This window comes from Hipposideros armiger, unplaced genomic scaffold (assembly GCF_001890085.2).
Source record: "Hipposideros armiger isolate ML-2016 unplaced genomic scaffold, ASM189008v1 scaffold_9, whole genome shotgun sequence".
NCBI classification, from domain to species: Eukaryota; Metazoa; Chordata; class Mammalia; order Chiroptera; family Hipposideridae; genus Hipposideros; species Hipposideros armiger.
This window is the reverse complement of record NW_017731359.1, coordinates 4,002,781-4,018,398: the sequence shown is the minus strand read 5'-3', so window position 1 is coordinate 4,018,398 and position 15,618 is coordinate 4,002,781. Positions and strand designations below refer to the sequence as shown.

Genomic DNA, 15,618 nt, shown 5'->3' with positions numbered 1-15,618 from the left:
AGAGAGAAAAGAAAGAAAAGAAAAAAAGAAAAGCAGTACAGCCGTGTGGGAGAGCCTGGCAGGTTGGAAGAACTATAGGAAGATCCAAAGGCTGGAGTGAAAGGGTAGGGGCCGGAAGTTTGTTGGTGTCAGAGCTGAGGCAAAAGAGGCGGCAGGGGACACATGTAAAGGGCCTTGTTAGCATTACAGCTTCCTGGCTCACAGCAGGAATGAGCATTGCTTATTAAGCCTTCAGAAATGCAGTATGAATAGGTAATAGGCTGTTTGCTTCCCACAGGTGCTAACATAAAGAGAGAGCCCTCCTTTTATTTCAACTTTAAAATCAATGTGAGGAGCTGCTGCTCCCAGGAAGAACCCCTTGTCCAGTGACCCTGCCCCACTTCTAGACACCTGGACTCTGTAACATCAATCCCAGTACTGTTTATGATCATTAATAAATTGCGAGTGCAACAAGGACAGAACCAATCTTTATTCACCTTTGCACCCCCTGGCGCCTGTCACAGTGCTTGGCATATAGTGGGGACTCAGTAAGGGTTTGTTCATTAATACTAAAGGGAGAGGAGGGTAAGGCTTATTTGAGAAGACTTGTTCCTACATATTTTTTTTTTTAAGATTTTATTGGGGAATTGGGGGGAGGGGAACAGCATTGGGGAATCCGGGAAGGGGAACAGACAGGTAGACAAATTGCTGTTTTTGTTCTTCAGTCTAGTTGTGGAGGATGTCACTTCACTGGCCCATGTTGGTATGATCATTGTGCTCTTCCTGGGTGAGGCAATCGGTCGCTGGACATTGGTTGGCCACTCACACCGGCTGCCGGCTGCTCACACTGGCTGCCAGCCACTCAAGTAGCCCACGGCAGCCCACTGCAGCCCCGCTGCAGCCTACGCTGTCACCCGCAACTCACGGCAGCCCAGTTCCCAGGTCGAGCTGTTGTTCATCTTAGCTGTAGAGGGCGAGCGTCACTAGCCCTCAATGTGGGATCCGAACCGCAGCCCTGCTGCTCAGAGCTGGCTCTCCCAGGCGAGCTCTTAACCAGCTGAGCCACTCAGCCGGCCCTATATTTTTAAAATAATAATAATAACAAGCACTTAGTGATCTTCTGAGTGCCTTACATATGTCAGCTGATCCAATCCTCACAGAAGAAATTGAGGCACAGAGAAATTGAGTTGCCAAAGTCATGCCGATAGGAAGTGGAAAGGCTGGGGCTTGAATGCAGGTAGTCGGTCCCTGAATCCATGCTCCTAAACACTCCTCTATATTGCCTCTCAGTAAAAGTTTTCAGCTCATTTATAAAATTATTGTTGTGGCCTGGAGAAGGACGAGACTTGCTGTATGAGAAAAGCTACTGACAGGAAGGGTCATGTAGCTCCCAGTCTTAATAGCACTTCCTTTGGCAGTGAAACTTAAGAAGGCAATCTGTTCCCTGTGATTTGAAAAACCAGGTGCTTCCATCCCACATAATTTCCGTCTCTTCTTTTTAGATGTTCCTTCTTATATAGCATCCCACACTTTGCCATGTCATCAGTGCCAGACCAGCTGCCTTCGGTGGACTACAAGTTTGAACATGATTGGACACCTGACAGTCGTAGTATTTCAGCCATCCAGTCCTCCTATAGTCAGACTGCTCTTGTGCATTCACATAGAAAAAAGTGGGATATTTGGCATGGCTCTTAAGTAGTTCTTCATTCATTTGTTATTCATTCAGCAAATATTTAGTGAACACTTACTGTGTGCCATTTATGGGTCTACAACCAAACCCTGTGCTGGGTGGTGGGGATCCAGCTCTAAACGCAGCAAAGTTCCTGTTCTCATGGAGCTGACCTTCTAGAGAGGAGAGTTAGGTAACAAACAAGCAAGCATATAAACAAATATATACTGTGGTCAGATGGAGCAAGTGCTAAGGAGATAAATCTAGGAAGGTAAGGGGCAAGAAGGGAACTTGTTATTGTATGCGAACTTGGATGAACAGGAAAAGCTCCACTGCTGAGTGACATTTGAGCAAAGATCTGAAGGAAGAAGTAAGGATTGACCCAGCCAGGTGCTTGTGGAGAGAGCGTTCCAGGCAGAGGGAGCAGCAAGCACAGAGGCCCTGAGGCAGGTGCACACTTGACTTGCTAAGGAAAGAGCTACGCTTGAGTGAAGAAGGGAAGGGAAGGAGCAGAGATGGTGGCAGACCCAGTGGGGCCTTGAAAGGACTTTGCCTTCTACTGAGAGTGGGATGGGAAGCCAAAGCAGAAGAATGAAATGATCTAATTTGTTTTAAAAGATGATTGTATTCTATTCTGTGACAGTTCTTTCAGTGTCCCATGAAAGAGCTGGAAGTCCTTTGTAGTGTCAGAAATGCTTAGTCCCAGTGTGTACTGGTGGAGAAGGAACTTTAACTTCGGGCAAACTTGCCTTTGGCTGCAAACTGAAGGGATTCTCCTTCCTGAGCATTTGTCATGTGCCATGTATGTTAGAGGACACAGATAAAGGACCCAATCGCTACCTCCACGGAAATCTCAGTGGAGTGTGAAACACCAAGGAATAAGTAGACAATGGACTAGAGTGATGTCACAGAACCAGCCCAAGGTGCTGCGGGAACATGGAGCTGGGACCTTCAGTTAACTTGTCAGGGCAGCAAGGAAGTTCCATTGATCGAGTTAGCTGGGCAGAGAAAGGGGAGAAGCGTAATCTGTTTTGATGTAAACTGGGACAAACTAGCCTCCATGGGCTCTTCTCACATGATCTGATCTGGGGATCATAGCTACAGCCCTCGGGCATCTGCAGAGCGCTGACCTACCTGTTGGGTGGTCCAGATCTGTGCTGTGACAGGGCTGGCTGGCAGGGAAGGAACATAAGGGATAGGATCAGCTCTTCTACATTCTCTGTACTGAGAATTCAGGTTTTTCCTCTCTGTTGATGTCAAGATTTAACCTGTTTGGAGAGCATTATTATTTTCCCCAATTTCTCCTTCTCAAGAGCTGTGTTGCTTGAAACCAAATCTTGATAAGCTCTTTCATCTTTATCGCTCTTTCTGAGAGGTAAGTTTGATTTAAGTGAGCCACAATAAGAGGCTCATCCTCAGTGCAGCAAATAAGATATGCCCCACGTGACAAGCCCACTTTTTTTTTTAATACTAAGTATTTTATTGTATACTGCTACCAGTGTATATAAAATAATTTCCCTTATGAAATAGAAATTCATGAAAATTCAGAGAGATAGATGTTAAGGACTGACAAAAGCAGAAGTTTGTATATAGTATGGCACATGTTATAGAGATACGCTTTTTGTACAGGCATCCGATTTAGTTCTCCTTTGAATATTCACTGGTTCATGAAAAGCGGTTTAGAAACCTCCAAAGATTTAGTTTCACTACAAAAAGGAGCAGACTTTCTGGGATATGAAGGGATTTGTACTTGAAGATACTCCAGTCAGCAGGGGGTCATGTAGAGCATTCTGCAGACAGAATTGTTTCAAATCTGCAGCTGCCTGGGAAACCTTCACGCGGTTGAGCCCGGCTTCTAGCCGGAGCTGTTGAACCACTTTCTTCATAGCGGTGACGCTAGAGGAACCAGACATGGCACATGAGAGAGCCTGGCCGATTAGTCGGTTGTGGGTCGGTGGGTCGTGAATCCGCGGGGCCAGACAGCGGGGCATCAAGGCCGACAAGTCCACTTTTAACATGGTGCTCACAAACCTGAACTTGGAGATCTGATGCAAAACTATCACCTCTGATCCCAGTGACTGATCTGAATTACCAGTTTTCCACAATCAGTGAAGTTTTCTATGTGACAGGACGTGTGCAGTTTGGGGGTGCATAGACCGCGAGATGAGGACTTAGGTGGATGTCCTCGAGGAGGCTAAGGTAGCCACCATGGTTCTCTTTCATGGCAGGTGAAATGAGCAAGCTGAGCATGTATGAAGTAGAGGCCACGTGCCTTTGTTGCTAAGGTTTCTTAGTTTACAAACTAGAAGGCCAGGTGGTCTAGTTTCAGACAAGTTAGCTTACGTTGGAAAATTGAAATCATGCATTCGTGATACATATCTCAATTCTGGTACCTCTCTTCTGGAATTTTCCAAGAGTTTTCTTGTTTTTGTGTTTGTTTTTTTTGTAATCTTGCCATTTGTGTTATCTTTATTTACATAGTTCTGATTATACTTGGTGTGTGCCAGCTGTTTGAGGAGTGATGTTTTTCCTTACTTCTGTTGGCTCCTATCTAGTGTTAAATTGCTTAAAGTGGCCTTTAGTGTTTCCAAAGCAATCATCATCTTTCTCTCTGTGTGGCTTTCAGAAGTGGATATGATTTACATAATGTAGCCACTGAAGAAAAAGCCTTACATAGGATGGTTTATTAAAGTAACTACATTGACCCTTAGGGCAGGCCACATGAAGATCACATAGAATGGGTTTCTGCCCTCTGGGAGGACTTAAAAACAGAATAGAAATATTATACCAATTCATAAATTAGTAAATATCTTACATCATTTATCGGTCGATTTGCCAAGGCTTTTAGGGGGTGGAAGACGATTTGAGTATGTCCTTGGAGCTGGAGGTGAGAGAGACTAGCCATGGGAGTGACTTGTTCCGACTGGACAGGTGAGAGTGGCCATGCATCCTCCCTACTTTGAGTTTTTGACGAAGGGTCTATCCCACCGACTTGCAGAAGAGTATCAACATTACAAGTTGGTTGTGGGAGCTTGACCTGAAAAGAAGGCTATTCTTACCTCTAGATATCTGTAAGATCCTATTAAAATTCTGATGCTTTTAAAAGAGTTTGTATAACCAACCATTATACATGTCACAGGACTTGGTTTTTGTGGTAGAAGTATTGAGGAAGGTTCATGAACATTTCTCTGTTCATAGGACCCTTCCTGATCGTCCTGGATGGGTGATGGCAGATGGTCTTGGTATCGTCTGGTGCAGAAATCACTCACAGCCTGTAGCAAGCAGGAAACCATTCCAGCTGATCTCAGCAAGACTTGTAATAACCAGCCCTTCTCTAGTCACACCTTCCAGGCCGCACAGGGATTCAAGAACGAGCCTTGCAGGGGAAGCCCTTTTCCAGCCAGGATGCCTCTGCCTTGCCCTATTATGGAATAAATGTCTGAAAGTTAGAGCAGGTCTTACCCTAAGAGCTGAGGCAGAAGCATGGTCCGCTTAGCATGGTGAAGGAGAACAGAGGTGGCAAAGCTGGATGCCAGCAGGGTTCTAGGCCAGGAAGCCCTGGTCTGCCAAATGTGGAAACAGGGGCCCCAAACTAAACCCAGAGGGAAGCAGGCAAAAAGGCGTGGGAGCCTCTGCACATTACATGGCCCTGTGCTGACTTTCACACTTCAGTTATCAGACTGAGTAAGCTAAACTTTCATGTGTCAAGGAGGACTCAGACCTAGCTCTAACTTGTTTCTCTGATTCCAGCTCTTACCTTGTAAATACTAAGCCTGGAAGTGGAGGTAGCTATTATATTGTTGCCTGTTTGGAGGTCGCCCAAGGAATTACTTCCCCTGTTAATGCCAGAGGCATGGAAGCTGCTGATGGCCTTGGGTCAGTGTGTCCCAGGTCAAAAGCAGAAGCAGCTTGCTGGGTCTTATTGAAAAACAGTCCCCAAAGAGTTGAGCTTTTCTGAGATTTCCCTTTACTTGTTAGCTGCAAATTTATTGAATTGATGTACAGCTTGATTAAATGCCAGTATATCACAGATGTAATTACGTTTAAGAACAAGCTACTTCTTCTCATCTCTCTGCCATCACTGATTAATTAGACACTTTGAACTATGCCCAACTGTTTGAAAGCTGTGAAAAATACAACCTGCATAGTTAAAATTTCTGCACAAGCCTATGTCCTCATTTGTGCCTGTATTTTTTTAAACCTTTTTAAAAACCATTCTTTAAGCATAGTATGTATTTATATGTGTTTCCAAACACACAATCTGGCAATTTTATTATTGTGGTTAGAAATCCCTCCACGGTTGGCCAAGAAAAACACTCCTATAGCAAATCAGATAACATAGTATATAAGAGACCAATTGAATAATCTAGACTTACCTTCTGATATTGCTGCTATTGGTTACACTTTCAAAATTTTTGTTTTTTCTTTTAAATCTTGCACGAATGCCTCAGAAAGTTTTGTTGCTGCTGTTTTTAGTGGTGTCTCTCTTCATGGAGGTTTTAGAATATTTTTGTGCCTACCGGGAGCCAGGTGGGGACAGCAGTGTAGCTGGTACAGGGTATTGAAACTCGTTTTATGACATATAATAATTAGCTATATATCTGGTACCATGTTTTGCAAGTCATTTCCAGTCTTTTATGTTATAGAGCCATCTTTCGATGTAAATGAGCACTGGAAAACCTATTCCCAAATGAAGAAGCCCAGGCAGGGAGTCTCTGAAAATGCCCCCTGGTGACTCACATGGGGTATAAGCTGGATTTGTGGGACTGGGAAGTCTGGACATGCTGAAGAAGATCAGTTTGAATATTTATGTATTTCTCTGTCTCTGAGCAGAAACTTTCATTGGTAGCACATTCATATTCATGCTGGGCCTTGAACTCTGAAGCCTGCTTAGCTAAACCTCCACAGTCTCCCATCCTGCATGCCACTGTGTTTTGGACCATCTTTTCTTCCTTTGATTTGATGTCCCCGAAGGCGGACAAGTAACAGATCTCCCCTCTTTTGAGGAAATATTTGCATTTGACCATACCTTCATTATACAGTTAAGGGCTGCATAAACGATGTTTTAGTCAACAATGAACCAAATAGGGCCGGCCGAGTGGCGCATTGGTTAAGAGCTGGCTTGGGACACCAGCTCTGAGCAGCAGGGCTGCAGTTCGGATCCCATATTAGGGCCAGTGATGCTGCGCCCTCTACATCTAAGATGGTGAACAACAGCTCAACCTGGAGCTGGGCTTCCTTGAGTTGCTGGCGATGGTGTAGGCTGCAGTGAAGCTGCAGTGGGCTGCCATAAGCTACTGTGAGTGGCTGGTGGCCAACGTGAGTGGCCACCGGCCAGCGTGAGCTGCCAAGAGCCTCTGTGAGCCGGTGACCGATCTACCTCACCCAGGAAGAGCGCAATGATAATACAAACATGGACCAGTGAAGCGACGTCCTCCACAACTAGACTGAACAACAAAAGGACAGCAACTTGTCTGTTCTGCTTCCCCGATTCCCCAATGCTGTTCCCCTTCCCTAATTTCCCAATAAAATCTTAAAAAACAAACAAACAAACAAAAAACAACAATGAACCAAATAGAAGATGGTGATACACCACGTAGCCCAGGTGTGGAGTAGGCTACACTGTCTAGTTTTGTGGAAGTACATTTTATGATGTGCACACGATGACGAAATTGCCTTATGATGCATTTCTCAGAACACATTTCTGTTGTTAAAGGCACATGACTGTATCCATGTATCTCCTCTCACTCCCTCATCTTCCTCCTGAATTCCAAACCAGATTTTGTCCTTTACCAGAAAAGCCAGACTAAATCAAGATCTCTACCACTAGACCTCTCCCTCTTTATTGAGAATGAGGAAACTGTTCACCCCCCTCTAAGCCAGATTGTTCTTGATGAACATATAGAAAGTGGCACACAGTTGAAAGGCTTTATGTAATTGTGCAATCCTGATTTTTATTGACTTCTTCCTCACTCTCCTAGGTAACAACGTGCCTGATTGCTGTGGCTAAAACAGACCATGAAGTTCAAGTGCGCAGAGCTGCCATCCATGTGATTGTGCTGCTGCTTCGGGGGCTCAGCCAGAAAGCTACAGAGGTAAGTCAATCTCTTACCACTTGCAACTTCCCTGCCTCTGAGGTTTTTGTCTGTGTATCAGTCTTCCTTTCACCAGGGCAGGCCTGAAACCTTTTCCCTGGGTGGACTCACGATGATGGATCGATAAGTAGGAATTTTGTAGCCGGAAAATTGAATTGTTTGCATCTTAGTAAGCGTCTCTGTTTCCTCTGTAAGATAGTAGGCAAACCACACACTAACTGCTGCAGAAAAACCAGAGCCTAAATTTATAGATTGGAACTCTGAGTCCTGGTGTTCTTCTCAGAGGGACGGGTTCCAAGGTGAGCCCACTAGAACACACTAAGCCTGCCTCTGTAGCCTGAGCTTTGGTGACTTGTCTACTCTGATTCATAACAGTTCATATTGAATTATTAAAGGGCCTCATTTAAAATGTTTCCTTTCTAACGAGAAGTTCAATCCGTAAGATTTTAGTTGCTGCATAAGTTAAACTTTCTTCCTCTTCTAAGTGGGTTTAGCTGGATTTTCCCCCAATGGATGGCCAATACAGGAAGAAAGTATTCATATCCATATGTGAGCTAAGAATGAGTGACCTCTAAATTAATTTTCTTCTTGATCTTAATGGACACTCGTTCCCAGTTGACTTTATAGAGGGTTTGCATTAATAATTCACTGCCTGGCATCCACAGTGCTCCTCTGCGGCTGGCGTATCAGTATTTAATAAGTGTCAGTGAAGCCATTAGAAGAGTAATTGTTTTGTCAGACACACAGGCTTTATTCGTGCTAGAATTTGCCATATCAAGTTCCTTATACCATCTTTGTACAAGCATGGACTCATTTATCCCCTGGTTATTATCTAGGACCTTGATGGGAGTGGGGGATGTGCAGATCATAACTCAGTAATTCAGGTAATTAAATAAATTGCTATGGTGTACACACTGTTCTTGTTGAGAATATGCTATACAAGAGGGAGTTCAGAAAGGGTGAGTGTTTTTCATCCACTGTCAAGAGCTACAAAACTCTTAACAAATATATAATAGGGGAAACTGGGTGAGGGGTATGCAGGAATTTTCTATGTTGTCTTTGCAACTTATCTGTAAATCTAAAATTATTTCAAAATAAAGCTGTATTTAAAATATGAGTTACAACACTATGAAACTAAATCTACAAAAAATGTAAGTGCAGCACTCTGAGTGAGAGAGAGAGAGGAGGGAGGGGGAGAGAGGAAGATGAGAGAGAGAGAGAGAGAGAGAACAAACAAAATGTCTGGTTAGTAAAGTGAGAGAAGAAATAGAAATTCTATCCAGATTTCCCATAACCACATGTAGTCAATGAAAGCAACACTGCTAGTCTCACCAGTACTAAAATAATTTGTGGCCATGGAAGATTTTCGTCACTTTCAAAAAGCCATGTGAATGAAAAACCTCTCTCCTATTCTCTAAACCAACTCTAGTCTGCACTCACTGAAATTTATCAATTGTGCTTACTCAGTGAATAAAAAGGAAATGGGATGGGATGAACGTGTGATGCCTCTTCCTAGGGCATCCTTGAGACCAGGTGTGTTAAATCTTGTAATCGTGGGTGTGATTATAAACAGGGGCACTGTAATGAAAAGCGGAGATAACCACAAAGCTTTCAATCTTGGATTTCTGCTCTGTTTTGCCCCCAGGAACAGCTGAAATGAAAATGCCACTTTGTTAATGAAGTTTGGTGTGTTTTTTTTCCTTCTAATCACTATCTCTCAAGCTGTAGAGTGCCAAAAGATAATCCTGGGTTTCAATGAATTCTCTGTTACTCATAGATGTGTCAGCCAAGGACCTCTGTGGTTCTGGCAGCTTAAAAAGGAGGCAGCGAGTCCAGTAAGAAGCAGAGGTTCAGAAGATCAGGTGATAGATTGGGATCAGAGAGGGAAGACATCACCACCCCCAAATCATGAGGTAGCTTTTACCTCCCTCCCATTTGAAAGTAGCCAGAATTTTGTGCAGTCAGCATGATATTCATGTTAGAGGGAAATACTGCATTCCCTTTCTTATTGAAAAACTTATTTTCTCTGCTTAGCCTTGTTTTGGCCTTATGACCATCTGTTTCTTAACTCATCCCCAGTATAGCCTGAAGCCTAGGAGGAGCCAGAAAGACCCCACTTGAAGCCCATTCTAACATACCCTTGCCAAAAGGTCCTGGCATACCCAGGAGAGGAGCTATGTTTAGACCTGTATCTTCTCTTGGCCTCAGAGTTAAGAACAGCCCTCCTCTACGTGGAGAAGATGAGCTGAGCAACAGAATGAGAAAATTGTGCCTAACTATCCAGCTCTTTCCACATTAAGTCTTTGCAAGGTGATTTGTTTATTTTGAGTATTGCAGATGTTTAGAGCATCCATATTCATAAATTCATCCCAAAGACAATAATGAATAATTAGGACAGTAATGGCTGAGCAGTAGCCGAGCAGACTGGCCCTCCTTCAGATAACCACTAAAAACTCTGTAACATAGTAAGCAGCCACCTGGATGCACTGGAGTGTGGTCACAGCTGGCAGGTTCTTATGGGGAGTCCATGCTTAGAGGAGAGGCGCAGTACAAAGGAGGTGCCCATTTTCCTGGCTTTTAGCTTAGGGACAAGTCTATTTGGCGAAGAATGCAGTACATAAGGGGCCTTGGTGGCGAAGTCATCATCTTTCTGCACTGTGAGACCAGAAGATTGAATCTGGGGAAGCTACAGCTGCAGGAGAGAGAGAGGGTGAATCCCAGAAAGATCCAGAGAGAGGATTCCCAGACTCTGTCTGCCTACATCTCTGGCTGACCCTTGAACCAAGCAAGATAATTGCCTGCTTTAAAAGAGAGAGAAAGGAGGGAGGGAGGGAAGGAAGGAAGGAAGGAAGGAAGGAAGGAAGGAAGGAAGGAAGGAACAACTGGAAGACAACAGAATCCAGAGTCTCCATAATTTAACATTCATAATGTCCAGGATATGATCCAAAATAACTCAATGTATGAAAAACCAGCAAAAGGGAACATATATTCTCAATAGAAAAGAAAATCAACTGAGACCAACTCCAAAATGATCCTGATGTTGGAATTATCAGGCAAGGATTTTAGATCAGCTATTGTAATTATCCTCAATGAAGTAAAAGAAAAATATGCCTGCAATTAATAAAAAGATAGGAAATCTCAGCAAAGAAATAAAGAGCTAAAAAAAGAGTAAAAAAGAGCTAAATAGAAGTTCTAGAACTGAAAACTACAATATCTTGGATTTTTTTTAAAAATCACTGAATGGAATTAAAAGTAGGATGGAGATGACCAAGGAAAGAATAAAAGAATTTGAAGATAGAGCAATAGAAATTATCTAATGTGAAGAACAGAGAGAAAAAGTGGGTGGTTTGGAGTGACCAGAGGCTCTCAGAAACCTAAACCCCTGTTTCCCCTAGGAGCAATGGTCAGTATCCACTAATTTAGTGTTCTTGGTGACTTCATGAAACATAACTACTGTGAATAATGAAAATGGTTGTATAGTATTCCTTCCTTGTCCTTGAGGGACACGGTCCAAGACCCCCACTGGAGGCCCGAAAGTGAAGATAGTACTGAACCCTATATGCACTATGTTTTTTCCTATACATACATACCCATGATAAAGTTTCATTTTTATTTATTTATTTATTTTTAGCTGAGCCATCCTGCCACCTGTTGGCAGCTCAGCGGCAACTCAGCTAGGGCCGGGCATCGAACCGCTGTTGCTCAGAGCTCAAACTCTTGAGTGAGCTCTTAACCAACTGAGCCACTCGGCCCGCCCAATAAAGTTTAATTTATAAATTAGGCACAGTAAGAGATTAACAACAATAACTAAAAAATAAAGTAGAACAATTATAACAATATACCTTAATAAAAGTTTTGTAAATATGGTCTCTCTGTCTCTCTCAGAATAGCTTATTGTACTGTACTCACTTTTTCCCTTATAGGAAGCACTTTACAGCTTCTCTTTGACGTATCCTAATTGCCAGCATCACTACTTTTGTGCTTTGGGGCCATTATTAAGTAAAATAAGAGTGACTTGGACACAAGCACTGTGATATCAGGACAGTCTAGCTGATAACCTGGATAGCCACTAAGTGGGCAGGTAGCATCTAAGCATGAACACGCTGGACAAAGGGATGATTCACTTCCAGGATGGGATGGAGCGGGATGACAGAGTTCATCATGCTACTCAGAATGGTGTGCAATTTAAAACTTATGAATTATTTATTTCTGGAATTTTCCATTTAATACTTTCTGACCATGGTCGATTGCGGGTAACTGAAACTGCAGAAAGCGAAACCACCAATAATGGGGGACTACTATATATATAATTGGAAATAAAAGTTGATCTTTAAAAAAAGAATGAGTGATTTAGTATTGACTGTAGTTCTGGACCTAGATCAGGGGTCGGCAAACTGCGGCTCGCGAGCCACATGCAGCTGTTTGGGTATCTATATGTGGCTCTGAAGTAAAATTGAAAATGAAAATAAAAGTATCATAGTTTCATTTATAAAATTTTTAAAGGATATTATTCACATAATGGTTATTATGTAAAAATATATTTATGGCTCTCGAATAATTTTTAAATTGTTGTGAGGGATGGGATTGGCTCTTCCAGGGGTCGACAAACTTTTGAGACAGAACGTACCCAAAGAGCCACATGTGGCTCGCGAGCTGCAGTTTGCCGACCCCTGATCTAGATGACTACTACTGCAGTCCTCTACATAGTTTACAGAAAGTTGGCATCTCAGAAGAACCGTGAAGTATTGGAGAACTTGGCACATGGGCTTATTGTGATTACCTATGGCAGCATTTTTTTTTTGGTAAATAGAAATAGTTTTTTGTTTGTTTTTTATTGGGGAATTGGGATGGGAACAGTGCTGGGGAATTGGGGGAAGGGGAACAGACAAGTTGCTGTCGTTTTTTGTTCTTCAGTCTAGTTGTGGAGGATATTGCTTCACTGGCCCAAGTTGGCACCATCATTGCGCTCTTCTTTGGCGAGGCAGATCAGTCGCCGGCTTCTGGACGGCCGCTCACTGCAGCTGCTGGCCGCTCACGCTGGCTGCTGGCTACACACGGTAACCCATGGGAACCCACTGCCGCAGGGGCTGCAGCCTATGCCATCGCCGGCGACTCAAGGCAGCCCAGCTCCAGGTTGAGCTGTTGTTCAGCATCTTAGCTGTAGAGGGCAGTGTCACTGGCCCTCATATGTGGGATCCGAACCGGGGCCCTCTGGCATCCCAAGCCAGTTCTTAACCATTGCGCCACTTGGCCGGCCCACCTATGGCAGCATTATATGTTGAAACTTTTCCCCTTGCTTTTTAATATCAAAAGGTAATTCCCAGAGTTTAGCTTTTCGTCCTTCTAATCCCTAATTTTAGATGACAAAAGAATAATCTATTCTCTACTCTGTCTAGTGGGAGATAAGTCATAGGCTTTAGAATTAATTTTTTCAAGATGATAAACAAGCCTTGACACCAGGTCATATCTTCAAAAATAAGCAAAACCTGGAAGCATCTTCAAGGGGAAGAGTTTGGTATTAATTATTAACTGATGGCTGAGTCCAGTTCTGAACCAAACCAAGGCCTTCACCTAGGAATGATTTTTTGTTTTGTTTTGTTTTTTTTTTAAAGATTTTTATTGGGGAATTGGGGGGATGGGAACAGTGCTGGGGAGTTGGGGGAAGGGGAACAGACAAGTTGCTGTCGTTTTGTTCTTCAATCTAGTTGTGGAGGATGTTGCTTCACTGGCCCAAGTTGGCACCATCATTGCGCTCTTCTCTGGCGAGGCAGATCAGTCGCCGGCTTCTGGACGGCCGCTCACTGCGGCTGCTGGCCGCTCACGCTGGCTGCTGGCCACACACGGTAGCCCATGGCAACCCACTGCCGCAGGGGCTGCAGCCTATGCCATCGCCGGCGACTCAAGGCAGCCCAGCTCCAGGTTGAGCTGTTGTTCAGCATCTTAGCTGTAGAGGGCAGTGTCACTGGCCCTCATATGTGGGATCCGAACCGGGGCCCTCTGGCATCCCAAGCGAGTTCTTAACCATCGCGCCACTCGGCCGGCCCAGGAATGATTTTTAACTCCTTCTTTTGAGTCCAGTGTTGGACTCACATGACAAAAGACTCTTCCTAATAACATTAGGAATAGTGGTTTCACTAACATTTGTGCAGTTGGAGGTTACTTTCCTACTGCTTTGTGAGAGAAAAGGCAAATCCTGGCTTAAAAAAATGAAATGGTTTGCTATGACATTATGCTTTTTTAATTACAGCAGTTACACATGGTCCATTCAAAAGATTTAGTGTGTGTATCCTAGGTTCACCTTGGACCTGTCTGTCCAAACTGGGAACTAGGACCTGAGGAGGACATGATACTTAATCTCTGACACGGCACACATGGCAGGTTATAAGTAAATGGACAGACTGAATGGAAACTTCCTTTTATTGGTTTTGTCTTATCCCGAAAGTTATTTTGACAACATTTGATGAGTTTTTTTGTGCCATGGGTACAGTAAACAGGTCCAGTTTCCTTCCCAGAGCTAGTTTCACAGACACTGCTCCTTTTTAACAGATCGAAGGCTCCATGTGAGAGGCAAATGAAAAGAACATTTATATAAAAATGAAGGGGATCCAGGTAATAATTATTCCTCTGTAAACTTTGAAAAAAATGTGCTTGGGAGAGCCCTTCCAAGACTGAAATTAAAGAGTATCTTCCTTTCCCGGGAGCATACGGCCATTTGACCAAGGCAACTTGTTGATTGATCCTCTTCTGCTGCTGGCCAGGGCTTGGATGTTTACGGCATTGCTATTATTCATGAAAGGAATTTAATAAGAATTCAGCATTTGTTGGACATTGTTTACAGTGTCAGAGGCACAAAGAGACTTCAACATATATTGGAAGTTTATGAATTGTCTCTGCCCCCCAAACACTTCCTTCTTTACTTAGACGTCCTACTTGCTGTTGCTTCATTTCCACCTTAGAAGAAAAAAATCCTCTTAAGCCCTGTAATAGTTTCCTAGGGCTGACATAACCAAGTGCTACAGACCGTGTGGCTCAAAACAACAAAAATGTACTGTCTCATAGTTCTAGAGGATAGAAGTCCAAAATCAAGGTGTTGACAGGACCATGTTCCCTCTGAAAGCTGTAGGGAAATTCTTCCCGTAATGGAAGCTTCCAGTGGTTTGCCAGCTATCTTTGGTGTTCACTGGCTTGTAGCTGCGTAACTTCAGTCTCTGCCTTTGTCGTCACATGCATTTTCCTTGTGTATCAATGTCTTTACGGGGCTTTCTTCTTATAAGGACACCAGACATGTTGGATATGGGCCCTCCCTAATCCAATATGACCTTATCTTAACTAGTTACATCACTACAACCCTGTTCCCCAATAAGGTCACATTCTGAGGTACTGGGAGTTAGAACCTCAGCATATCTTTTTGGGGGAAGCAGGGGATACAACTCAACCCATAACGGGCCCCTAAGATTCCATAGTTCTCTCTCCTTTGTGCTTATGCTTCTCCATTTGTTCATTATTGCTGCATCTTGAGAGCAGCTTCTTTAGTGTGGAGCATCTCTGTCACTCTCTTCCTTTTTTTTTTTTTTTAAGCACCTGTACCACATCCCATAGCCTCAGGAAGGCAACAGAAGCAATGTTTCTGACATGCTTACCTTGAAAGAAGTGGATTCTGACCCTTGAAAGTAGGGCAGGAGCGTAGAATAACTCTTTGGACTGTGGACTTGGTGCAACTTCTGGTCTTGGTCCAAGTCTCTTCACCCCTCTGAACCTCATTTTCTCATCATTGCTACCCGCCTGACCGACATGTGGTGAGAATTAGATGGGATAACGTGTAACACTCTACAAACTGTAAAGGGCTGTAAATATAGAAGACAACAATGATGATGA

The 15,618-nt window shown here is 43.5% G+C and overlaps 1 protein-coding gene and 1 pseudogene across 1 annotated transcript in view; one reads left to right on the top strand and one right to left on the bottom strand.

Annotated features, from left to right (window-relative positions):
- Nucleotides 1-15,618, top strand: part of TANGO6 (transport and golgi organization 6 homolog) — a 175,971-nt gene that overhangs the window by 130,127 nt on the left and 30,226 nt on the right. Inside the window, exon 17 of the mRNA XM_019653763.1 lies at nt 7,630-7,743. Within this exon, the coding sequence (XP_019509308.1) occupies nt 7,630-7,743 (114 nt within the window). The remainder of the gene's footprint in view (nt 1-7,629; nt 7,744-15,618) is intronic.
- LOC109389318 (guanine nucleotide-binding protein G(I)/G(S)/G(O) subunit gamma-5 pseudogene) lies at nt 3,215-3,681 on the bottom strand (annotated as a pseudogene).